The following is a 27,146-nucleotide window of genomic DNA, read 5'->3' on the forward strand; positions in this document are numbered from 1 at the left end:
TTTTTACGATTTCTTTTCACATTTAAAAAACCCCCCAAACAAACAAAAAGATTTAGATTTCTATGAGCCTACCAACACTTTACATATCGTAAATGAATTAATGCTTTTTACATTTTTAAGAAGTGATACTTTATGGTCTGAACTGGTCACCATTTTCCTTTTAGTTTATTTTTTATAAAACCAGCACCAAATACAAGCGTATACCTTTTGCAGGTTATCATTTATAAGATTACATGTCAAGGATTGTTTAGATGGAATATATGGAATGTCAGTTCTATAACACGTTGCTGCAAAATCTGCAACAATTAGATGCAAACAACATACATACAAAATATATTTGCAATCTATAAAAGAAAATTAGAGGTTGAACAGTACGAACAATACAGAAATGGTTTAGTGTTATCTTTGCTTAACCAGTAGTAAAAAAGTAGAATGTATCAAGAAATAATTCATGTACAATTGAAAAAGGAAACAGAAGAAAAATGTGAAAAAATATAAACGTTTCATAAAAAGCAGCTTCCTAAAAAAGAAAGGTACATGGGAAAATTTAATAGGTACGAGTTTGTAAAATTGCTGATTTTTCTGTGATTTTGCCAAGAGATTTAAGGCAGCTTTAAAAAAACAACAACACTCTTTTACATACTCATAGGGGTAAATTTACGAAGATGAGAGAATTCTATTTAAGATGAGATGTTGCCCATAGCAACCAATCAGATTGGTTGCTATGGGCAACATCCCATCTTAAATAGAACTACCATCTTAGTAAATTTACCCCATAGTCTATTACATTAATCCATTATTCCCGCAGAATATAAACACCGGTGTAGATGCTGAACAACATTTTCAATACATTTCCTGAGCACAAATATTTTCAAGATTAGGTGCATGCATTAAAGTTATTCCCACAGTTATGAGGAAACCTCAGAAGTAGCGATGCTCAAACTAAACTGGTTGAAAATGGTTCAACAGTGGCCAAAAAGTTCTCAGATTTGAAGGAATTCTCAAACTCTTTGAGAGTTTGAAAGATTCATCCAGAATTTGATGTCCATCGAGTTTGTTTGAGTCAGCTTGAGGTTCCATGAACCCCGGCCAACGCTTCCACCAATCCCGAGGCAGCCAAGCCAGGGAAGTGAAACAGGAAGTAGGAGCCAGGAGTCGGTTCCTACAAACAACGGTATGGATGACGCATGCTTTAGCTTGCGCAGAATGTGTGGCGGACTCTGTAAGGAACTCTCTCCCTACTTGCACGTTTACTCTCTTCAATGTGCCCTGTTCCTCAGTTTGGGATAATGAGCTGGTGGACACTGAAGACATGCAAACAGCTGTTAGGGTGCCCTTACTTGCATCTCATCTTTCTATACATGTAGATTCTTCATCATCATCACCTGAGCTGTCAATCACAGCCAACTAAAGTTAATAATGGCTCCTCTCGTTTTACTGACTAGATTACAGTGAGTAAACTGAAGTAGAGGTTGAGGAAACCCTGGAAGACAGAAAGGCTGGGAGTGATAAAACGTTGCGGTAATAGTTTACCCCCACTTTAACCTCAATAGTCCTACAACTGTTACACCTCGGTTTACACCCTGGAGTTTCAGCTCCAGGGGTCTTGAGCCACAAATCACAAATAAACCACATCAACCAGTCCATGTCTAATAGAAGCCAAGATTTGGTAAACAGACTTTCACTAGTGCTCAATGATGGCACTGCCATAGTTGCTTTGGTTTCAGTTCTTCCAAATGTCCGCCAACAATCTGCTTGAACGTTTTACCATAACAGGTGGTTGAACAAAATATCGGAAGTATATCTGCCGGCTAACATAAGCTCATTAGCTATAAACAACAGGTGAGTAACTAACAGCAACGGACTAAAGAAGGAACACTAGATATAAACCACAACTAAGTTTTGTTATGAAGTTTTCAATTAAATGTAATATAACACAATAATAATTAGAACAAATTGGTAGCACTTCTTAAGGCTTTGGAAGGACACCGTCAACGCTGCTCTTTGCGCTGTCGGGGTATCTTGGCGTACTGAATCTTCACCAGCTGATTTTCTAGGATCAGCCAATTAGATCACTGTAATGCTGACGGCTCAGGAGCCGAGTGCATTGATCTTCAGGGATACCAGAGATGCAGGAGACAGAGGAAGTGATAATGTGAGGAGAGGAACAGCTAGACGGTGAAAGGAGCAGGGATCCCCAATAACACCGAGTAATGAGGAGAGTATCTTTCATCTTTCATTCATAACAGGGCCGCAAAGTACAATTTTTATTATTAACAGGCTAATATTAATAGTAAAACAATAGTTATATTCTATTTTCCCTGTAAGAAGTGGATTTTTAGTTTGGTAACCCACTGTAAGAACTCCGGTGAATGTAGTGAGTGAGGGCAGAGACCAGGAATGAGGTGAGAGGTCCACAACTCAGGTTCTCCAGAGAAAACACATCAGAAAATACACTTCCTGTATCCTCAATGCTATTCAGGCTTTTTGTTCTAAGACTTAGCACCCCTTTGAAATTGAAGTAGTTCCTAACTAATGCCAGAACCAATTAACAAAAAAATGAAAAATATAAAATACAAATTAGGCAGCCATTGTGCGAGTGTTACACTCCATTACTGAGAATCCAGACTATTAGATTACTAGGACGTAGCGCCATCACTTAAGCACCGGTAATGCAACCTATCGACGCACCAGGACGCAGCGGCGTGGCTGCTCAACCCTTTTTCTACTGAACGTTTGCTGCGATTGTGAATAGGCCACGGCAATAGTCTACCAGAGAAGTCCTAGTTGTTGGCAGGTTATAGATCTAACCCCACCACACTGGGCACCCAAGCAAACAGCGCCACAATCAGCAAGACGAGTAGCCCAACATCCCAGAGAAGACTGTAACCCTTGACCCGCTTGCCATAGCCCTGACTGCGGTACCAGTCAACAACGTCATGCATCGTAAACGGCATGGGCTCGTAACCCAGCTCTTTCTTGGCTTTTTCCAAGCAGAAGTAGTGCGTTATCCCCGTTTTATAGACCTCGGCGCGGGTTAGTAACGGCTGGAAGTTATAAACGGGGCTGATAAGGAAATGCACCCATTCAGTGAGGTGTGCCATAAAATATATAAGGAACAGAGGAAGCCGAACTGTGGGGAACTTGTACCCCAGACCTTCTACAAAGGGGCGGAAGAATTCAAAATTATCCACAGGTTCACCATCTGCTATGAAGTATGGCTGACCGGCGGCGACGTGCCTTCTCTCGTCTGTAAGACCTTCAGCGGCTAAAGTGTGAGCGGATACTAGATTATCAACATGGACAAACTGCACAAGATTATGAGGATCCCCGTATAGAAACTTGAACAACCCTAGTTCGAGAGTATTAATGATTCTAGGAAGATGTCTTTGCTCCCCTGGGCCGTAGATACCGGCCGGCCTGAGAGCGCAGGTCCTTAAACATCCGCCATTATTGGCAAGCTTGCGGCCGTTGGCGTTCAGCACCAGGTTTTCAGCGATAGTCTTGGTCCGAGAGTAGTTGTCTGCATGGCGATTTAGAGGTAGATACGGGAGAGACTCATCTCCATTCTTAATGATCTGCCCGCCAAACACCACGTTGTACGTACTGGTGTAGACTAATCTTTGAATATTTTTACTTATGCAGGCCCGGATGACATTCTCTGTGCCCTTCACGTTGACCTCTTCCGTGAGAGCGGTCTGGAGCTGCTCCCGCCCGGACATTCCGTAGGAAGCTGTGTGGATTACGCAGGTGGCACCAATAAAGGCTTCCTCCACTGCCACAAGAGATCGAATGTCTCCTTGTATAAAACGGAGGCCGTCAGGGAGATCTTGGGCTGGTTTCCTTACATCAAAAAGAACCACGCTCACACCACTCTGGTGCAGCCGGCAGCCTAATCTGAAACAATAAATAGGTGCGTGAGTATTGCCCAACAAGAGAGGGCTGACAACTTTTGGCTTGGGTAGAGCCATAACAAATACATAGTTCATTATAACAACCATTCGCTTTCCTTACGGCACTAGAAAACGGTTTGACAATACACCTAGGAACAGCTCCTCGTCTATTCACACCATAAGTCCGGTGCAGGTTCCCTCAGCTATACATGACATAGCCGGCTATGTTGTCAGACTATAGCTACAGATAGGAGCACCACTAAAGCTTAGAGAGGAGATCTACATAGACAGCAATAGCAGCACTGCCATTCAGTGCCCAATATTTTATAAATCATAGACCACGTTGGTGGTAGTGTCCCTTTACATCAGGTTTCAGCGCATGTCCCTACATAAACAGCGGAGGGAAGCAACACGTTCTGAGCCGGGATGTGTTTTAGGCCCCTCTCTAAATGAACTGCAAAACTCATTAACCAATTCTAATTAATAATGGAATTTGGCTTCTCCGGAAGATGCAATTAGTGCTCATTAGTCAAAATATCCCCAATGGAATTGAATAATTAAATAGATTATTAATATACTTCCCATAATTATGCAAGATTATTAATTATACCGTGGCACTAACCTGTGTCCAAAGTAACCGCCACCTCCAGTAATGACAAATGATTCTTTGGGAGACCGTGAAATGCTCATCGTTTCTTAAAGGAAAAATAATAGAGACATTGTACATATATAAATATATGTAAATATAACATACATAAATCTACACATAACCAATACTGTAAATATTCCCCAGCCTGCAAAACCACAGGCAAGACGGTAAGATACCTAGTCATTCCATACAGCGTTTGACAAAGATAAAGGTGAAAGCCGGGACCTTTAGACTTTCAGTCAAACGTTCTCCCAACGGAGATCATGTGGCCAGCTCGCTAGAGACCAATGGTTACACACACAAACATGACAAATACGCGTAATCAAATCTTACAATAACCAATGAGCAATAAACTAATAGTATTCAATCAGATTGTCTATAGAATCATTGCTTCGTTTTATCTCAGTGTATGGAGAGCATTAGACTAAAAGGTCAGTTGGCAAAAAACATAAAATACCAACTGTCCTGGGTTGCTCTATAATAAGTATTACGTCAGCAACATAATAATCCATTAATTTACACTCTCTACTCCCCAAAGTAGGTGCCAGTATACAGTCTATGTGATAAACCAATATGAAATTGAGTATAATTGTGTGTATTATATTCTGGATAAAATGCTATAATAATCTGTAAAATGGCAAAGGGGGATATAGATATCACTGCAGTGAGTTAAAAACTCACTGTATAAGATACAGCAAGAGGTATATTGTATATATACTGGAAGGAGGGATGGCTGTGTATAGTGTACTGTATGAGGTGGTGCAGCGAGTTACACACAGGAGACTGCGGGATATATTATAATATACTGATAGAAGGGAAGGGTCTCTATAATGCACTGCGTGACCGGTATAAAATATGATCACTACAGTTACTTAGTATTGGATTAAGGGATAGTGAGGGGTAATTTATAATATACTGAGAGGAGAGGAGGGTCTTTATAATGCACTGTACTGGGGCTGGAGGGATATCACTGCAGTGAGTAATAGTAGAAGGTACAGTACAGGGCATATTGTATGCTGGAAAGTGCTGAGGGTCTGTATAATGCATTATATGAGGGGGGTAGCAGTGATTATTACTGCAGTGAGTAATAGTAGAAGGTACAGTACAGGGCATACTGTATGCTGGAAAGTGCTGAGGGTCTGAATAATGCATTATATGAGGGGGTAGCAGAGATTATCACTGCAGTGAGTAATAGTAGAAGGTACAGTACAGGGCATACTGTATGCTGGAAAGTGCTGAGGGTCTGTATAATGCATTATATGAGGGGGTAGCAGAGAGTATCACTGCAGTGAGTAATAGTAGAAGGTACAGTACAGGGCATATTGTATGCTGGAAAGTGCTGAGGGTCTGTATAATGCATTATATGAGGAGTAGCAGAGTATCACTGCAGTAAGTAATAGTAGAAGGTACAGTACAGGGCATATTGTATGCTGGAAAGTGATGAGGGTCTGTATAATGCATTATATGAGGGGGTAGCAGAGAGTATCACTGCAGTGAGTAATAGTAGAAGGAACAGTACAGGGCATACTGTATGCTGGAAAGTGCTGAGGGTCTGTATAATGCATTATATGAGGAGTAGCAGAGTATCACTTCAGTGAGTAATAGTAGAAGGTACAGTACAGGGCATACTGTATGCTGGAAAGTGCTGAGGGTCTGTATAATGCATTATATGAGGTGTAGCAGAGATTATCACTGCAGTGAGTAATAGTAGAAGGTACAGTACAGGGCATACTGTATGCTGGAAAGTGCCGAGGGTCTGTATAATGCATTATATGAGGGGGTAGCAGAGAGTATCACTGCAGTGAGTAATAGTAGAAGGTACAGTACATGGCATATTGTATGCTGGAAAGTGCTGAGGGTCTGTATAATGCATTATATGAGGGGGTAGCAGAGAGTATCACTGCAGTGAGTAATAGAAGGTACAGTACAGGGCATATTGTATGCTGGAAAGTGCTGAGGGTCTGTATAATGCATATGAGTAGCAGAATATCACTGCAGTGAGTAATAGTAGAAGGTACAGTACAGGGCATACTGTATGCTGGAAAGTGCTGAGGGTCTGTATAATGCATTATATGAGGAGGTAGCAGAGATTATCACTGCAGTGAGTAATAGTAGAAGGTACAGTACAGGGCATACTGTATGCTGGAAAGTGCTGAGGGTCTGTATAATGCATTATATGAGGGGATAGCAGAGAGTATCACTGCAGTGAGTAATAGTAGAAGGTACAGTACATGGCCTATTGTATGCTGGAAAGTGCTGAGGGTCTGTATAATGCATTATATGAGGGGGCAGCAGAGAGTATCACTGCAGTGAGTAATAGTAGAAGGTACAGTACATGGCCTATTGTATGCTGGAAAGTGCTGAGGGTCTGTATAATGCATTATATGAGGGGGTAGCAGAGAGTATCACTGCAGTGAGTAATAGTAGAAGGTACAGTACAGCGCATATTATATGCTGGAAAGTGCTGAGGGTCTGTATAATGCATTATATGAGGAGTAGCAGAGATTATCACTGCAGTGAGTAATAGTAGAAGGTACAGTACAGGACATACTGTATGCTGGAAAGTGCTGAGGGTCTGTATAATGCATTATATGAGGGGGTAGCAGAGATTATCACTGCAGTGAGTAATAGTAGAAGGGACAGTACAGGGCATACTGTATGCTGGAAAGCGCGGAGGGTCTGTATAATGCATTATATGAGGAGGTAGCAGAGATTATCACTGCAGTGAGTAATAGTAGAAGGTACAGTACAGGGCATACTGTATGCTGGAAAGTGCTGAGGGTCTGTATAATGCATTATATGAGGAGTAGCAGAGATTATCACTGCAGTGAGTAATAGTAGAAGGTACAGTACATGGCATATTGTATGCTGGAAAGTGCTGAGGGTCTGTATAATGCATTATATGAGGGGGTAGCAGAGAGTATCACTGCAGTGAGTAATAGTGGAAGGTACAGTACAGGGCATATTGTATGCTGGAAAGTGCTGAGGGTCTGTATAATGCATTATATGAGGAGTAGCAGAATATCACTGCAGTGAGTAATAGTAGAAGGTACAGTACAGGGCATACTGTATGCTGGAAAGTGCTGAGGGTCTGTATAATGCATTATATGAGGAGGTAGCAGAGATTATCACTGCAGTGAGTAATAGTAGAAGGTACAGTACAGGGCATACTGTATGCTGGAAAGTGCTGAGGGTCTGTATAATGCATTATATGAGGGGATAGCAGAGAGTATCACTGCAGTGAGTAATAGTAGAAGGTACAGTACATGGCCTATTGTATGCTGGAAAGTGCTGAGGGTCTGTATAATGCATTATATGAGGGGGCAGCAGAGAGTATCACTGCAGTGAGTAATAGTAGAAGGTACAGTACAGCGCATATTATATGCTGGAAAGTGCTGAGGGTCTGTATAATGCATTATATGAGGAGTAGCAGAGATTATCACTGCAGTGAGTAATAGTAGAAGGTACAGTACAGGACATACTGTATGCTGGAAAGTGCTGAGGGTCTGTATAATGCATTATATGAGGGGGTAGCAGAGATTATCACTGCAGTGAGTAATAGTAGAAGGGACAGTACAGGGCATACTGTATGCTGGAAAGCGCGGAGGGTCTGTATAATGCATTATATGAGGAGGTAGCAGAGATTATCACTGCAGTGAGTAATAGTAGAAGGTACAGTACAGGGCATATTGTATGCTGGAAAGCACGGAGGGTCTGTATAATGCATTATATGAGGGGGTAGCAGAGATTATCACTTCAGTGAGTAATAGTAGAAGGTACAGTCACTGCTTGACCCATTCCAGTCTGGCTTCCGTCCTCTCCACTCCACTGAAACTGCCCTTACAAAAGTATGCAATGACCTCCATGCTGCTAAATCTAAGGGACACTACTCTCTACTTATTCTACTTGATCTCTCTGCTGCTTTTGACACTGTGGACCATCCTCTCCTAATGCAAATCCTTCACTCCATTGGTCTGCGTGACACTGCCCTCTCTTGGCTGTCCTCCTACCTCTCTGACCGTTCTGTCTCCTCTCATGACTCCCCCTCCCCCTCACTTCCTCTAACTGTAGGGGTACCCCAAGGTTCTGTCCTTGGTCCTCTTCTCTTCTCTCTCTACACGTCCTCACTAGGTAAGCTCATTAGTTCTTTTGGTTTCCAATATCATCTCTATGCTGATGACACTCAAATCTATCTTTTTTCTCCAGACCTCTCCCCTGCTCTCCTCACTCGTATCTCCAACTGTCTCTCTGCTACCTCTTCCTGGATGTCCCAGAGCTTTCTTAAACTTAACATGTCTAAGACCGAGCTGATCATCTTCCCTCCCTCCCGCATAACCTCACCTCCTACAATCTCATTATCTATTGATGGCACTACTATCTCCTCTAGCCCCCATGTGCGCTGTCTTGGAGTAATCCTTGATTCCTCCCTCTCCTTCAAACCACACATTCAGCACCTCTCACAATCCTGCCGTTTTCATCTAAAAAATATTTCCAGGATCAGACCCTTTCTGACTCAGGATGCTACTATGACTCTTATCCACTCACTGGTCATCTCCAGACTGGACTACTGTAATCTCCTCCTGACTGGCATTCCTGACAAATACCTCTCTCCACTCCAATCTATCCTCAATGCTGCTGCCCGGCTCATATTCCTCACCAAACGCACTACGTCCACCTCTCCTCTCCTACTAGACCTTCACTGGCTCCCCTTCCCTTTCAGAATCCATTTCAAGCTTCTCACACTCGCTTACAAAGCCCTCACCCACTCCTCTCCAATCTACATCTCTGACCTTATCTCCCTTTACACTCCCACCCGTCCTCTTCGCTCTGCTAATGCACGCCGACTCTCCTGCCTACGGATTACTTCCTCCCACTCCTACCTCCAAGATTTTTCACGTGCTGCACCACTTCTCTGGAATTCCCTACCTCTCCCCCTCAGACTCTCCACCTCTCTACAAAACTTCAAACGGGCTCTCAAGACCCACTTCTTCACCAAACCCAGCCAAATCTCATCCTAACCCTCTGTTCTACGCTCTCTATGTACCCCATCTGTGTCACCCCTGTCTGTCTACCCCTCCCCTTTAGAATGTAAGCTCTCACGAGCAGGGCCCTCTTCCCTCATGTGCTTATCCTTTTCTTACTCTAATAATATTCAACTGCACCAAATCCAGCAGTCTTCTGCCACCTGATACTTATTCCAGTGTCTTCTGCTGATGTAGCTATGTGTATTTACGCTGTACTTGTCCTATACTGTCATCAACTGTAAGTTGCTGTTTTCCTGCTTGATTATTTGTTTATGTACTCTGTAATTGGGCGCTGCGGAACCCTTGTGGTGCCATATAAATAAAGGATAATAATAATAATAATAATAATAATAATAATACAGGGCATATTGTATGCTGGAAAGTGCTGAGGGTCTGTATAATGCATTATATGAGGGGGTAGCAGAGAGTATCACTGCAGTGAGTAATAGTAGAAGGTACAGTACAGGGCATACTGTATGCTGGAAAGCGCTGAGGGTCTGTATAATGCATTATATGAGGGGGTAGCAGAGAGTATCACTGCAGTGAGTAATAGTAGAAGGTACAGTACAGGGCATACTGTATGCTGGAAAGCGCTGAGGGTCTGTATAATGCATTATATGAGGGGGTAGCAGAGAGTATCACTGCAGTGAGTAATAGTAGAAGGTACAGTACAGGACATATTGTATGCTGGAAAGTGCTGAGGGTCTGTATAATGCATTATATGAGGGGTAGCAGAGATTATCACTGCAGTGAGTAATAGTAGAAGGTACAATACAAGGCATACTGTATGCTGGAAAGCGTGGAGGGTCTGTATAATACATGATATGGGGGGTAGCAAAGATTATCACTGCAGTGAGTAATAGAAGGTACAGTACTGTGCATATTGTATGCTGGAAAGTGCTGAGGGTCTGTATAATGCATTATATGAGGGGGTAGCAGTGATTATTACTGCAGTGAGTAATAGTAGAAGGTACAGTACAGGGCATACTGTATGCTGGAAAGCGTTGGAGGGTCTGTATAATGCATTATATGAGGGGGCAGCAGAGATTATCACTGCAGTGAGTAATAGTAGAAGGTACAGTACAGGGTATACTGTATGCTGGAAAGTGCTGAGGGTCTGTATAATGCATTATATGAGAGGGTAGCAGAGAGTATCACTGCAGTGAGTAATAGTAGAAGGTACAGTACAGGGTATACTGTATGCTGGAAAGTGCTGAGGGTCTGTATAATGCATTATATGAGAGGGTAGCAGAGAGTATCACTGCAGTGGAGTAATAGTAGAAGGTACAGTACAGGGTATACTGTATGCTGGAAAGCGCGGAGGGTCTGTATAATACATTATATGAGGAAGTAGCAGAGATTATCACTGCAGTGAGTAATAGTAGAAGGGACAGTACAGGGTATACTGTATGCTGGAAAGCGCGGAGGGTCTGTATAATGCATTATATGAGGAGGTAGCAGAGATTATCACTGCAGTGAGTAATAGTAGAAGGAACAGTACAGGGCATACTGTATGCTGGAAAGTGCTGAGGGTCTGTATAATGCATTATATGAGGGGGTAGCAGAGATTATCACTGCAGTAATAGTAGAAGGAACAGTACAGGGCATACTGTATGCTGGAAAGTGCTGAGGGTCTGTATAATGCATTATATGAGAGGGTAGCAGAGATTATCACTGCAGTGAGTAATAGTAGAAGGTACAGTACAGGGCATATTGTATGCTGGAAAGCGCGGAGGGTCTGTATAATGCAGTCTATGGTGGGGACTTCCTATACCTGGATCCCGGGCAATGAAAACATTTAGGAAGTAATGTACCCGCACACTGCTCCCGGTCACAGGCGGCAGTGTCTCCTGTACACCTCCCTCCACTCAGGGTGTTTCCCGGATCCTCTGCCGAATCTGGGGTTCCAAAAAGAAGTAAAAAAAGCTGATGAAGTTGATTGTGAAAGTCAGAAACAGAGGTTAGAGACATACAGGGGTCAGTGGGTGTGCGAGAGGGGGAATCCAGCATCTGATCTCATCCACAGATGAAAGCTGCCTTTACCTAGATGTATGCAGCATCAGGATGCACAGGAGGATCAAGTAGTAGGTTCCTATAGTCTGCAGGAGTCACCTGGTAAGGTCTAGCACTTCTGCCCTCAGTCCATGTGTACTGACCTATGCTGATGAGGAAAGGTTCTGGGTCAGCGTGACCCTGTTGTGTGATGGACAGAATGGCACTGTTACATGGATCTCTCAGACAGAATATATAACACAAGGTCTGGCATAATGATAGCACCTCCGCTACTCTATCCAATTACTTCCCGGCCATTCTAATATAACTCTCCTTCTACACAATTCACCTATTATCCATACTCAAGAAACCCTCTGACCACCAGAGGAACAGTGCGGTGTGACTGCATCGTATACCACTATGCACTGTAATCTGCCAGGACCCACCCTCATATATCACACTGCTATCTCCTTATAGATTGCACTGTCCCTCACACAGCTGGAGAGCTGCAATTAGCAATAGGTACTGTGGGCGATCTGAGAAATGTGTTTAGTGCTGTACACACCGCCTACCTCTACACACATCACCGGATACTGCGGTACTGTACACACCGCCTACCTCTACACACATCACCGGATACTACAGTACTGTACACACCGCCTACCTCTACACACATCACCGGATACTGCGGTACTGTACACACCGCCTACCTCTACACACACATCACCGGATACTACAGTACTGTACACACCGCCTACCTCTACACACATCACCGGATACTGCGGTACTGTACACACCGCCTACCTCTACACACATCACCGGATACTACAGTACTGTACACACCGCCTACCTCTACACACATCACCGGATACTGCGGTACTGTACACACCGCCTACCTCTACACACATCACCGGATACTACAGTACTGTACACACCGCCTACTTCTACACACATCACCGGATACTGCGGTACTGTACACACCGCCTACCTCTACACACATCACCGGATACTGCGGTACTGTACACACCGCCTACCTCTACACACATCACCGGATACTACAGTACTGTACACACCGCCTACTTCTACACACATCACCGGATACTACAGTACTGTACACACCGCCTACCTCTACACACATCACTGGATACTACAGTACTGTACATACCACCTACCTCTACACACATCACCGGATACTGCGGTACTGTACACGCCGCCTACCTCTACACACATCACCGGATACTACAGCACTGTACACACCGCCTACCTCTACACACATCACCGGATACTACAGCACCGTACACACCGCCTACCTCTACACACGGATACTACAGTACTGTACACACCGCCTACCTCTACACACATCACTGGATACTGCGGTACTGTACACACCGCCTACCTCTACACACATCACCGGATACTACAGTACTGTACACACCGCCTACCTCTACACACATCACCGGATACTAAGGTACTGTACACACCGCCTACCTCTACACACATCACCGGATACTACAGTACTGTACACATCACCGGATACTGCGGCACTGTACACACCACCTTCCTCTACACAAATCACCGGATACTACAGTACTGTACACACCGCCTACCTCTACACACACATCACCGGATACTACAGTACTGTACACACCGCCTACCTCTACATACATCACCGGATACTACAGCACTGTACACACCTCCTTCCTCTACACACATCACTGGATACTACAGCACTGTACACACCGCCTACCTCTACACACATCACCAGATACTACAGTACTGTACACACCGCCTACCTCTACACACGTCACCGGATACACACCGCCTACCTCTACATACATCACCGGATACTACAGTACTGTACACACCGCCTATCTCTACACACATCACTGAATACTACAGTACTGTACACACCGCCTACCTCTACACATGTCACCGGATACACACCGCCTACCTCTACATACATCACTGGATACTACAGTACTGTACACATCGCCTACCTCTACACACATCACCGGATACTACAGCACTGTACACACCGCCTACCTCTACACACATCACTCGACACTACAGTACTGTACACACCGCCTACCTCTACACACATCCCTGGATACTGTGGTACTGTACACACCACCTACCTCTACACACATCACCGGATACTACTATACTGTACACAAAGCCAACCTCTACACACATCACTGGATACTGCGTTACTGTACACATCACCTACCTCTACACACATCACCGGATACTGCGGTACTGTACACATTGCCTATCTCTACACACATTCCTGGATACTGCGGTACTGTACACATTGCCTATCTCTACACACATTCCTGGATACTGCGGTACTGTACACACCGCCTACCTCTACACACATCACCGGATACTACTATACTGTACACACTGCCTTCCTCTACACACATCACTGGATACTACAGCACTGTACACACCACCTACCTCTACACACATCACCGGATACTACCGTACTGTACACACCGCCTACCTCTACACACATCACCGGATACTACAGTACTGTACACACCGCCTACCTCTACACACATAACCAGATACTACCGTACTGTACACACCGCCTACCTCTACACACATCACCGGATACTACAGTACTGTACACGCCGCCTACCTCTACACACATCACCAGATACTACCATACTGTACACACCGCCTACCTCTACACACATCACCGGATACTACCGTACTGTACACACCGCCTACCTCTACACACATCACCGGATACTACAGCACTGTACACACAGCCTACCTCTACACACATCACCGGATACTACAGTACTGTACACGCCGCCTACCTCTACACACATCACCAGATACTACCGTACTGTACACACCGCCTACCTCTACACACATCACCGGATACTACAGTACTGTACACGCCGCCTACCTCTACACACATCACCAGATACTACCGTACTGTACACACCGCCTACCTCTACACACATCACCGGATACTACCGTACTGTACACACCGCCTACCTCTACACACATCACCGGATACTACAGCACTGTACACACCGCCTACCTCTACACACATCACCAGATACTACGGTACTGTACACACTGCCTTCCTCTACACACATCACCGGATACTACAGCACTGTACACACCACCTACCTCTACACACATCACCGGATACTACAGCACTGTACACACCACCTACCTCTACACACATCACCGGATACTAACGTACTGTACACACCACCTACCTCTAGACACACATCACCGGATACTGCGGTACTGTACACGCCGCCTACCTCTACACACATCACCGGATACTACAGCACTGTACACACCACCTACCTCTACACACATCACCGGATACTACCGTACTGTACACACCACCTACCTCTACACACATCACCGGATACTGCGGTACTGTACACGCCGCCTACCTCTACACACATCACCGGATACTACAGCACTGTACACACCGCCTACCTCTACACACATCACCGGATACTACAGTACTGTACACACCGCCTACCTCTACACACATCACCGGTTACTACAGCACTGTATACACCGCCTACTTCTACACACATCAACGGATACTACAGCACTGTACACACCGCCTACTTCTACACACATCACCGGATACTACAGTACTGTACACACCGCCTACTTCTACACACATCACCAGATACTACGGTACTGTACACACCACCTACCTCTACACACATCACTGGATACTGCGGTACTGTACACACCATCTACCTCTACACACATCACCGGATACTACAGCACTGTACACACCACCTACTTCTACACACATCACCGGATACTACAGCACTGTACACACCGCCTACTTCTACACACATCACTGGATACTACAGTACTGTACACACCGCCTACCTCTACACACATCACTGGATACTGCGGTACTGTACACACCATCTACCTCTACACACATCACCGGATACTACAGCACTGTACACACCACCTACCTCTACACACATCACCGGATACTACCGTACTGTACACACCACCTACCTCATCTAAACACATCACCGGATACTGTGGTACTGTACACACCATCTACCTCTACACACATCACCGGATACTACGGTACTGTACACATTGCCTTCCTCTACACACATCACCGGATACTACAGTACTGTACACACCACCTACCTCTACACACATCACCGGATACTACAGTACTGTACACACCGCCTACCTCTACACACATCACCGGATACTACAGTACTGTACACACCGCCTACCTCTACACACATCACCGGATACTACAGCACTGTACACACCGCCTACCTCTACACACATCACCGGATACACACCGCCTACCTCTACACACATCACTGAATACTACAGTACTGTACACACCGCCTACCTCTACACATGTCACCGGATACACACCGCCTACCTCTACATACATCACTGGATACTACAGTACTGTACACATCGCCTACCTCTACACACATCACCGGATACTACAGCACTGTACACACCGCCTACCTCTACACACATCACTCGACACTACAGTACTGTACACACCGCCTACCTCTACACACATCCCTGGATACTGTGGTACTGTACACACCACCTACCTCTACACACATCACCGGATACTACTATACTGTACACAAAGCCTACCTCTACACACATCACTGGATACTGCGTTACTGTACACATCACCTACCTCTACACACATCACCGGATACTGCGGTACTGTACACATTGCCTATCTCTACACACATTCCTGGATACTGTGGTACTGTACACATTGCCTATCTCTACACACATTCCTGGATACTGCGGTACTGTACACACCGCCTACCTCTACACACATCACCAGATACTACCGTACTGTACACACCGCCTACCTCTACACACATCACCGGATACTACCGTACTGTACACACCGCTTACCTCTACACACATCACCGGATACTACCGTACTGTACACACCGCCTACCTCTACACACATCACCGGATACTACAGCACTGTACACACAGCCTACCTCTACACACATCACCGGATACTACCGTACTGTACACACCGCCTACCTCTACACACATCACCAGATACTACAGCACTGTACACACCGCCTACCTCTACACACATCACCGGATACTACAGCACTGTACACACCACCTACCTCTACACACATCACCGGATACTACCGTACTGTACACACCACCTACCTCTACACACACATCACCGGATACTGCGGTACTGTACACGCCGCCTACCTCTACACACATCACCGGATACTACAGCACTGTACACACCACCTACCTCTACACACATCACCGGATACTACCGTACTGTACACACCACCTACCTCTACACACATCACCGGATACTGCGGTACTGTACACGCCGCCTACCTCTACACACATCACCGGATACTACAGCACTGTACACACCGCCTACTTCTACACACATCACCGGATACTACAGTACTGTACACACCGCCTACCTCTACACACATCACCGGATACTACAGCACTGTACACACCGCCTACTTCTACACACATCACCGGATACTACAGCACTGTACACACCGCCTACCTCTACACACATAACCGGATACTACAGCACTGTACACACCGCCTACCTCTACACACATCACCGGATACTACAGCACTGTACACACCGCCTACCTCTACACACATCACCGGATACTACAGTACTGTACACACCGCCTACCTCTACACACATCACCGGATACTAAGGTACTGTACACACCACCTACCTCTACATACATCACCGGATACTACAGCACTGTACACACCTCCTTCCTATACACACATCACTGGATACTACAGCACTGTACACACCGCCTACCTCTACACACATCACCAGATACTACAGTACTGTACACACCGCCTACCTCTACACACGTCACCGGATACACACCGCCTACCTCTACACACATCACTGAATACTACAGTACTGTACACACCGCCTACCTCTACACATGTCACCGGATACACACCGCCTACCTCTACATACATCACTGGATACTACAGTACTGTACACATCGCCTACCTCTACACACATCACCGGATACTACAGCACTGTACACACCGCCTACCTCTACACACATCACTCGACACTACAGTACTGTACACACCGCCTACCTCTACACACATCCCTGGATACTGTGGTACTGTACACACCACCTACCTCTACACACATCACCGGATACTACTATACTGTACACAAAGCCTACCTCTACACACATCACCGGATACTGCGGTACTGTACACATTGCCTATCTCTACACACATTCCTGGATACTGCGGTACTGTACACACCGCCTACCTCTACACACATCACCAGATACTACCGTACTGTACACACCGCCTACCTCTACACACATCACCGGATACTACAGCACTGTACACACAGCCTACCTCTACACACATCACCGGATACTACAGTACTGTACACACCGCCTACCTCTACACACATCACCAGATACTACCGTACTGTACACACCGCCTACCTCTACACACATCACCGGATACTACAGTACTGTACACGCCGCCTACCTCTACACACATCACCAGATACTACCGTACTGTACACACCGCCTACCTCTACACACATCACCGGATACTACAGTACTGTACACGCCGCCTACCTCTACACACATCACCGGATACTACCGTACTGTACACACCGCCTACCTCTACACACATCACCGGATACTACCGTACTGTACACACCGCCTACCTCTACACACATCACCGGATACTACAGTACTGTACACACCGCCTACCTCTACACACATCACCAGATACTACGGTACTGTACACACTGCCTTCCTCTACACACATCACCGGATACTACAGCACTGTACACACCACCTACCTCTACACACATCACCGGATACTACAGTACTGTACACACCGCCTACCTCTACACACATCACCGGATACTACAGTACTGTACACACCGCCTACCTCTACACACATCACCGGATACTAAGGTACTGTACACACCACCTTCCTCTACACAAATCACCGGATACTACAGTACTGTACACACCGCCTACCTCTACACACATCACCGGATACTACAGTACTGTACACATCACCGGATACTGCGGCACTGTACACACCACCTTCCTTTACACAAATCACCGGATACTACAGTACTGTACACACCGCCTACCTCTACACACATCACCGGATACTACAGTACTGTACACACCGCCTACCTCTACATACATCACTGGATACTACAGCACTGTACACACCTCCTTCCTCTACACACATCACTGGATACTACAGCACTGTACACACCGCCTACCTCTACACACATCACCAGATACTACAGTACTGTACACACCGCCTACCTCTACACACGTCACCGGATACACACCGCCTACCTCTACATACATCACCGGATACTACAGTACTGTACACATCGCCTACCTCTACACACATCACCGGATACTACAGCACTGTACACACCGCCTACCTCTACACACATCACTCGACACTACAGTACTGTACACACCGCCTACCTCTACACACATCCCTGGATACTGTGGTACTGTACACACCACCTACCTCTACACACATCACCGGATACTACTATACTGTACACACAGCCTACCTCTACACACATCACTGGATACTGCGTTACTGTACACATCACCTACCTCTACACACATCACCGGATACTGCGGTACTGTACACATTGCCTATCTCTACACACATTCCTGGATACTGCGGTACTGTACACACCGCCTACCTCTACACACATCACCAGATACTACCGTACTGTACACACCGCCTACCTCTACACACATCACCGGATACTACAGTACTGTACACGCCGCCTACCTCTACACACATCACCAGATACTACCGTACTGTACACACCGCCTACCTCTACACACATCACCGGATACTACAGTACTGTACACGCCGCCTACCTCTACACACATCACCGGATACTACCGTACTGTACACACCGCCTACCTCTACACACATCACCGGATACTACCATACTGTACACACCGCCTACCTCTACACACATCACCGGATACTACAGTACTGTACACACCGCCTACCTCTACACACATCACCAGATACTACGGTACTGTACACACTGCCTTCCTCTACACACATCACCGGATACTACAGCACTGTACACACCACCTACCTCTACACACATCACCGGATACTACAGCACTGTACACACCACCACCTACCTCTACACACATCACCGGATACTACAGCACTGTACACACCGCCTACCTCTACACACATCACTGGATACTAAGGTACTGTACACACCACCTACCTCTACACACATCACCGGATACTACAGTACTGTACACACCATCTACCTCTACACACATCACCGGATACTACAGCACTGTACACACCACCTACTTCTACACACATCACCGGATACTACAGCACTGTACACACCGCCTACTTCTACACACATCACCGGATACTACAGTACTGTACACACCGCCTACTTCTACACACATCACCGGATACTACAGTACTGTACACACCGCCTACCTCTACACACATCACTGGATACTGCGGTACTGTACACACCATCTACCTCTACACACATCACCGGATACTACAGCACTGTACACACCACCTACCTCTACAAACATCACCGGATACTACAGCACTGTACACACCACCTACCTCTACACACATCACCGGATACTACCGTACTGTACACACCACCTACCTCATCTAAACACATCACCGGATACTGCGGTACTGTACACACCATCTACCTCTACACACATCATCGGATACTACGGTACTGTACACACCGCCTACTTCTACACACATCACCAGATACTACAGTACTGTACACACCGCCTACCTCTACACACATCACCGGATACTACAGTACTGTACACACCACCTACCTCTACACACATCACCGGATACTGCGGTACTGTACACACCACCTACCTCTACACACATCACCGGATACTACAGCACTGTACACACCGCCTACCTCTACACACATCACCGGATACTACAGCACTGTACACACCGCCTACCTCTACACACATCACTGGATACTGCGGTACTGTACACACCGCCTACCTCTACACACATCACTGGATACTGCGGTACTGTACACACATCACCGGATACTGCAGTACTGTACACACATCACCGGATACTGCAGTACTGTACACACATCACCGGATACTGCAGTACTGTACACACATCACCGGATACTGCAGTACTGTACACACATCACCGGATACTGCAGTACTGTACACGCCGCCTACCTCTATACTGGACTGGACTGAGGAGAGGTCACAGGGGAAAACTGACCATACTCACCCAAACACAGTGAGGTCACCATCTGACACAGCGACCTCCAGCTACACTAGAACCCCTCGCATCAGCCATTCTCAGTATGGCCGCTCCACAGACATGCCCCCTACACAGTAAGCTACCTTTTTACTTACTTACAGGCCGACCCTCTGCCTGGCCTGCTTGGGAACACAGAGAGTCCAACAGCCCTGATGTCTGCCTATCACTCTGGGGAAGACCTGATTTACCCCTGCTCCTAATGGATGGTCTCATGTGTAGCGATACGCCGGAGGCTATTTTGGAGGACACCTGGTGCATAGACACTTTTACACACCAGTGCGCACGTCACCCATTTGCCTCTTACCACACCTCTGGGGCAATCCAGCGCCTCCTGTGGGCAGAACCACCCACCTTGGGTCTACAACCTAATCAACACGCACGGGTAAGAAATGAGTTCTGACAGACTTTACAAATGTATTTATTTCTGTGGATCTCTTCAGTAATAATTAGCTAAATATAATAATATAGGTACGTGAAGAAAATGATAATGAGTAGGTTGATTCATATAGGGCTGAGGAAAAGCTGAATGAAAGTCTGCTGTAACTGCGTGCACAGAACTAAAGGCGCATATTCACCTGCATGCAACACCCCCATCCGTGCGCTTGGTTAGCCGCCTTTCTTCATTCTTATAGGTCAGCATATTCAGTTATTTTCTAACATTCACTACGGTCATTTCTGCCTCGCTGCACAGGGATCAGGAATTCCATTCCAACCAGTGCTCTATCTGTGTAGAGTTTGCATGTATCCCCCAACACACTGGTAGGTGGATTGGCACCTGATCCGTGTGTGTGTATTTTCCATAGGCTAATCATAATATAAATATCAAAGTCCATATACTAGTCGTTGTATAAAGTATCATGGTCCACATACTAATCATTGTGTAAATATTCTAGTCAATATACTAATTGTAGTAGAAGTATGAAAGTCCACATCGCAGAAGCCAATTACTCCAAATGATGAACCCGACCGTATGACTGAAACATACCATGCACACACATTACCGGCAGCAGCAGCACATTTACTGGGGCTGGATCCTATGATATACATAATAATCATAGTATATAATAGTCCCAACAGTCACACTATAAATATACCGGTCCTTACAAGAGGCCTAGCATAAATATAACGGCCCGTACACAAGTTATACTAAAAGTATAATAGCATATACAGCTGTCATACTATAAATATAATTAGGCTTGCAATAATAGCTATAATGTGGGATAGCTATGATTCACACAGGATATGATGGCAAGCATAAATGTAATGGACCATGCAGCAGTCATACTATATCTGTAATGGTCCATGCAGCAGTCATACTATAAATGTAATGGTCCATGCAGCAGTCATACTATATCTGTAATGGTCCATGCACCAGTCATACTATAAATGTAATGGTCCATGCAGCAGTCATAATATAACTGTAATGGTCCATGCACCAGTCATACTATAAATGTAATGGTCCATGCACAAGTCATACTATAAATGTAATGATCCATGCAGCAGTCATAGTATAACTGTAATGGTCCATGCACCAGTCATACTAGTATAAATGTAATGGCCCATGCACCAGTCATACTATAAATGTAATGGCCCATGCACCAGTCATACTATAAATGTAATGGACCATGCACCAGTCATACTATATCTGTAATGGTCCATGCACCAGTCATACTATAAATGCAATGGTCCATGCAGCAGTCATAATATAACTGTAATGGTCCATGCACCAGTCATACTATAAATGTAATGGTCCATGCACAAGTCATACTATAAATGTAATGGTCCATGCACCAGTCATACTATAAATGTAATGATCCATGCAGCAGTCATAGTATAACTGTAATGGTCCATGCACCAGTCATACTAGTATAAATGTAATGGCCCATGCACCAGTCATACTATAAATGTAATGGCCCATGCAGCAGTCATATTATAAATGTAGCGGTCCATGCAGCAGTCATAGTATAACTGTAATGGTCCATGCAGCAGTCATAGTATAACTGTAATGATCCATGCAGCAGTCATAGTATAACTGTAATGGTCCATGCAGCAGTCATAGTATAACTGTAATGGTCCATGAAGCAGTCATACTATAAATGTAATGGTCCATGCAGCAGTCATAGTATAACTGTAATGGTCCATGCACCAGTCATACTATATCTGTAATGGTCCATGCAGCAGTCATAGTACAACTGTAATGGTCCATGCAGCAGTCATAGAACAACTGTAATGATCCATGCAGCAGTCATAGTACAACTGTAATGGTCCATGCAGCAGTCATACTATAAACGTAAGGTTGGTTCTAAATCGGAGTGGGAGAAGGGACCTTCTGACGTCACTAGGAGAGGAGACATGTCACCAGGGGGCGGAGCTACGGCCGAACAGGGTACCCGAAAAGTACCCTCGCGGGCTCGCTTTGCTCGCCACCTGATTACTAAAGGTAATAGTTGGTGGCGTGGACAGTAGAGGAACTATCCCGATGGCCTAGCTCCTCCCCCTTGTGTCACTGCTCCTCCCCCTGACGTAAAAGGTCCCTTAGGCCACTTGAATCTAGCATCAACCATAACTGTAATGGTCCATGGAGCAGTCATAGTATAAATGTAATGGTCCATGCACCAGTCATACTATAAATGTAATGGTCCATGCACCAGTCATACTATAAATGTAATGGTCCATGCACCAGTCATACTATAAATGGAATGGTTCATGCAATAATGGTAGTATAATATAATAAGCCATAATAAACATAGTACAGTATGCTATAAGCAGTGTAATAAAATAAGCACAGTATCTCCTATATATTTGCCTACATCTGTGACTCTGTGCCTGCCGTGACGCTGGCGGGGAGTCACAGATCTGGGCGGAGTCACAGATCGAGTGAGAGGATGCAGGGCAGAATCAGGATATAGCTGCGCTGGATGCAGGGCAGGTAATAATTATTACACGTCTGCCTGCGATTCCCCGTCCCGGCACGCTCCTCCTGGCTCCTGCACACGGCGGGGTATTGGGGTGGGGGGGCAGGGGCGTCGGAATGGGGGGGGGGCAAGGGGGCAACTCGCTCTCCCCAAATCATGAGAGAGGCGCCAATTCACCTGGACCCACAACCTGTGCCGGAGATTCAGCGCTGCCTGCGTTGTATTAGCACTGCAGCGGTGAAGCTGCCTTCCCCGTGTGCTCTGGCCGGCACGACGCGTACGCGGGCTTTGCAAGCCGCGTAGAGCGCCGGTCAGTGGAGGGAACCGCTGCTCAGTGAGTGAGTCACCTTCACTCACTGTACAGCGCGCCGGCACCCGCCCGCCAGATCCCGGCGGCTCAACCGTGATGTGCCTCCTCTGCCCAGCCCTCCTCTCCTGCCTGCCTGGATGTCTGGCCACACGCCGCGGCTCCCAGCAGCTCCATGATGACAGTCCCCCTCTGCCCGGCCCTCACTCCCGTGGCTCACACTGACTAGACACAGGTTAGAGGGGTCTGGGGGAAGGGAACATGAGATGACCTGCTGTGGGACACAAATTCAAAGAGCTGCAGGAGGGACAGGGAGCTGGGACCATGCCAGAGAAGATCTCTCTCCCCTCTCTCTCACCCACCCCCCCTTCACTCTCTCACCCCCCTCTCTCTCTCTCTCTCACCCCCCCCCTTCACTCTCTCACCCCCCTCTCTCTCTCTCTCTCTCTTCCCCCTCTCTCACTCCCCCCCCCCTTCACTCTCTCACCCTCCTCTCTCTCTCCCCCACCCCCTTCTCTTTTTCTCTCTCCCCTCCTGTGTAATGTAAGGGGACGCTACTGTGCTGTGTAATGTGACGGACGCTACTGTGCTGTGTAATGTAAGGGACGCTACTGTGCTGTGTAATGTGACGGACGCTACTGTGCTGTGTAATGTGATGGACGCTACTGTGCTGTGTAATGTAAGGGACGCTACTGTGCTGTGTAATGTGACGGACGCTACTGTGCTGTGTAATGTGACGGACGCTACTGTGCTGTGTAATGTGACGGACGCTACTGTGCTGTGTAATGTGACGGACGCTACTGTGCGGTGTAATGTGACGGACGCTACTGTGCTGTGTAATGTGACGGACGCTACTGTGCTGTGTAATGTGACGGACGCTACTGTGCTGTGTAATGTGACGGACGCTACTGTGCTGTGTAATGTAAGGGACGCTACTGTGCTGTGTAATGTGACGGACGCTACTGTGCTGTGTAATGTGACGGACGCTACTGTGCTGTGTAATGTGACAGACGCTACTGTGCTGTGTAATGTGACAGACGCTACTGTGCGGAGTAATGTGACGGACGCTACTGTGCGGAGTAATGTGACGGACGCTACTGTGCGGAGTAACGTGACGGACGCTACTGTGCGGTGTAACGTGATGGACGCTACTGTGCGGTGTAACGTGACGGACGCTACTGTGCGGTGTAACGTGACGGACGCTACTGTGCGGTGTAACGTGACGGACGCTACTGTGCGGTGTAACGTGACGGACGCTACTGTGCGGTGTAACGTGACGGACGCTACTGTGCGGTGTAACGTGACGGACGCTACTGTGCGGTGTAATGTGACGGACGCTACTGTGCGGTGTAATGTGACGGACGCTACTGTGCTGTGTAATGTGACGGACGCTACTGTGCTGTGTAATGTGATGGACGCTACTGTGCTGTGTAATGTGACGGACGCTACTGTGCTGTGTAATGTAAGGGACGCTACTGTGCGGTGTAATGTGACGGACGCTACTGTGCGGTGTAATGTGACGGACGCTACTGTGCGGTGTAATGTGACTGACGGACGCTACTGTGCGGAGTAATGTGACGGACGCTACTGTGCGGTGTAACGTGACGGACGCTACTGTGCGGTGTAATGTGACGGACGCTACTGTGACACCCTCCAACATCCACAGCCCACCTCTCCACCACACGCAGCACCTTGGACACCATCCGCAGCCGCTACCAGTGAGTCCCTGAATCAGGGGTGATCAGCTGCACGGAGAGGCACCTCCACCTCACTGCACCCACCCTCTTTTCAAGCCCCTCCATTCCCACACTGATCTTACACCTACATTCTGTACATCGTGCCCTGCAGCCACTGTTCACGCCGTCGCAAGGGGCTACGCCCTCTTCACCATCGCATGCCCTTTTGTTGTGCAATATTTAATCACTAACAAAACTAGGAATGCTGGTAATTCTCCATATAATACAAATATTGAACACCAGAAAGGCGTGCAGGGGTTAAGGGGGCGTAGCCCCTTGCGACGATGTGAAGAGCGCCCGTAGGGCGCGATGAATCACCTAGTGATAGTATAAACACAGTATAATATATAATAAGCGCAGTATGATAGTATAACCACAGTATAACATATAATAAGCGCAGTATGACAGTATAACCACAGTATAATATATAATAAGCGCAGTATGACAGTATAACCACAGTATAATATATAATAAGCGCAGTATGATAGTATAACCACAGTATAATATATAATAAGCGCAGTATGATAGTATAAACACAGTATAATATATAACAAGCGCATTATGATAGTATAACCACAGTATAATATATAAGCACAGTATAATATATAATAAGCACAGTAGGATATATAATAAGCACAGTAGGATATATAATAAGCACAGTAGGATATATAATAAGCACAGTAGGATATATAATAAGCACAGTAGGATATATAATAAGCACAGTAAAATATATAATAAGCACAGTAGGATATATAATAAGCACAGTAGGATATATAATAAGCACAGTATAATATATAATAAGCACAGTAGGATATATAATAAGCACAGTAGGATATATAATAAGCACAGTAGGATATATAATAAGCACAGTATAATATATAAGCACAGTATAACATACACACGATCACCATGGTGTGACAGTCAGCAGCAGCAGTGGTGACGTCACGCAGCTGCCCTGTGACCCCGCCACCCCTCAGGAGAGTGACATGCGGGTGTTATTACCTATCTCCTGAGCACCCGGCGCCGGCTGCAGCCCCTCCACTGTCCCCCTGTGCCTCCTCACAGCCCCGCTCCGCACCAGGCAACGCTTCATGGCCTATGTACTAAGTGTCCGTACAGCAGCATACTCGCCGCGTCTAGTTTCCCTTCCTGGAGAGGACCTTACCCATGAGCCCCTGCGTCCATGTCACAAACTATTTGGAATAGCAGCCTGTGGCGAGCGGAGCGTGCCGGCTCCTGTTGCCTGTGG

General features: G+C 46.3%; 1 protein-coding gene across 5 annotated transcripts; it reads right to left on the reverse strand.

The window, feature by feature from the left end:
- Positions 1 to 27,146, reverse strand: SDR42E1 (short chain dehydrogenase/reductase family 42E, member 1). 5 transcript variants are annotated; one of them, XM_063945961.1, is made up of 4 exons: positions 27,063 to 27,146; positions 11,381 to 11,464; positions 4,516 to 4,588; positions 1 to 3,897 (listed from the first exon to the last, which is right to left on the reverse strand). In XM_063945961.1, exons 1-4 carry the CDS (start codon positions 27,064 to 27,066, stop codon positions 2,799 to 2,801), a joined length of 1,260 nt encoding a protein of 419 aa, XP_063802031.1. In that variant the 5' UTR covers positions 27,067 to 27,146; the 3' UTR covers positions 1 to 2,798. The 5 variants fall into 5 exon arrangements, with proteins under 5 accessions (XP_063802031.1, XP_063802028.1, XP_063802029.1 ...); XM_063945958.1 differs by lacking the exon at positions 27,063 to 27,146 and adding an exon at positions 26,900 to 27,056; XM_063945959.1 differs by lacking the exon at positions 27,063 to 27,146 and adding an exon at positions 26,796 to 26,848.

Source organism: Pseudophryne corroboree, chromosome 11 (genome assembly GCF_028390025.1).
Source record: "Pseudophryne corroboree isolate aPseCor3 chromosome 11, aPseCor3.hap2, whole genome shotgun sequence".
NCBI lineage: Eukaryota > Metazoa > Chordata > Amphibia > Anura > Myobatrachidae > Pseudophryne > Pseudophryne corroboree.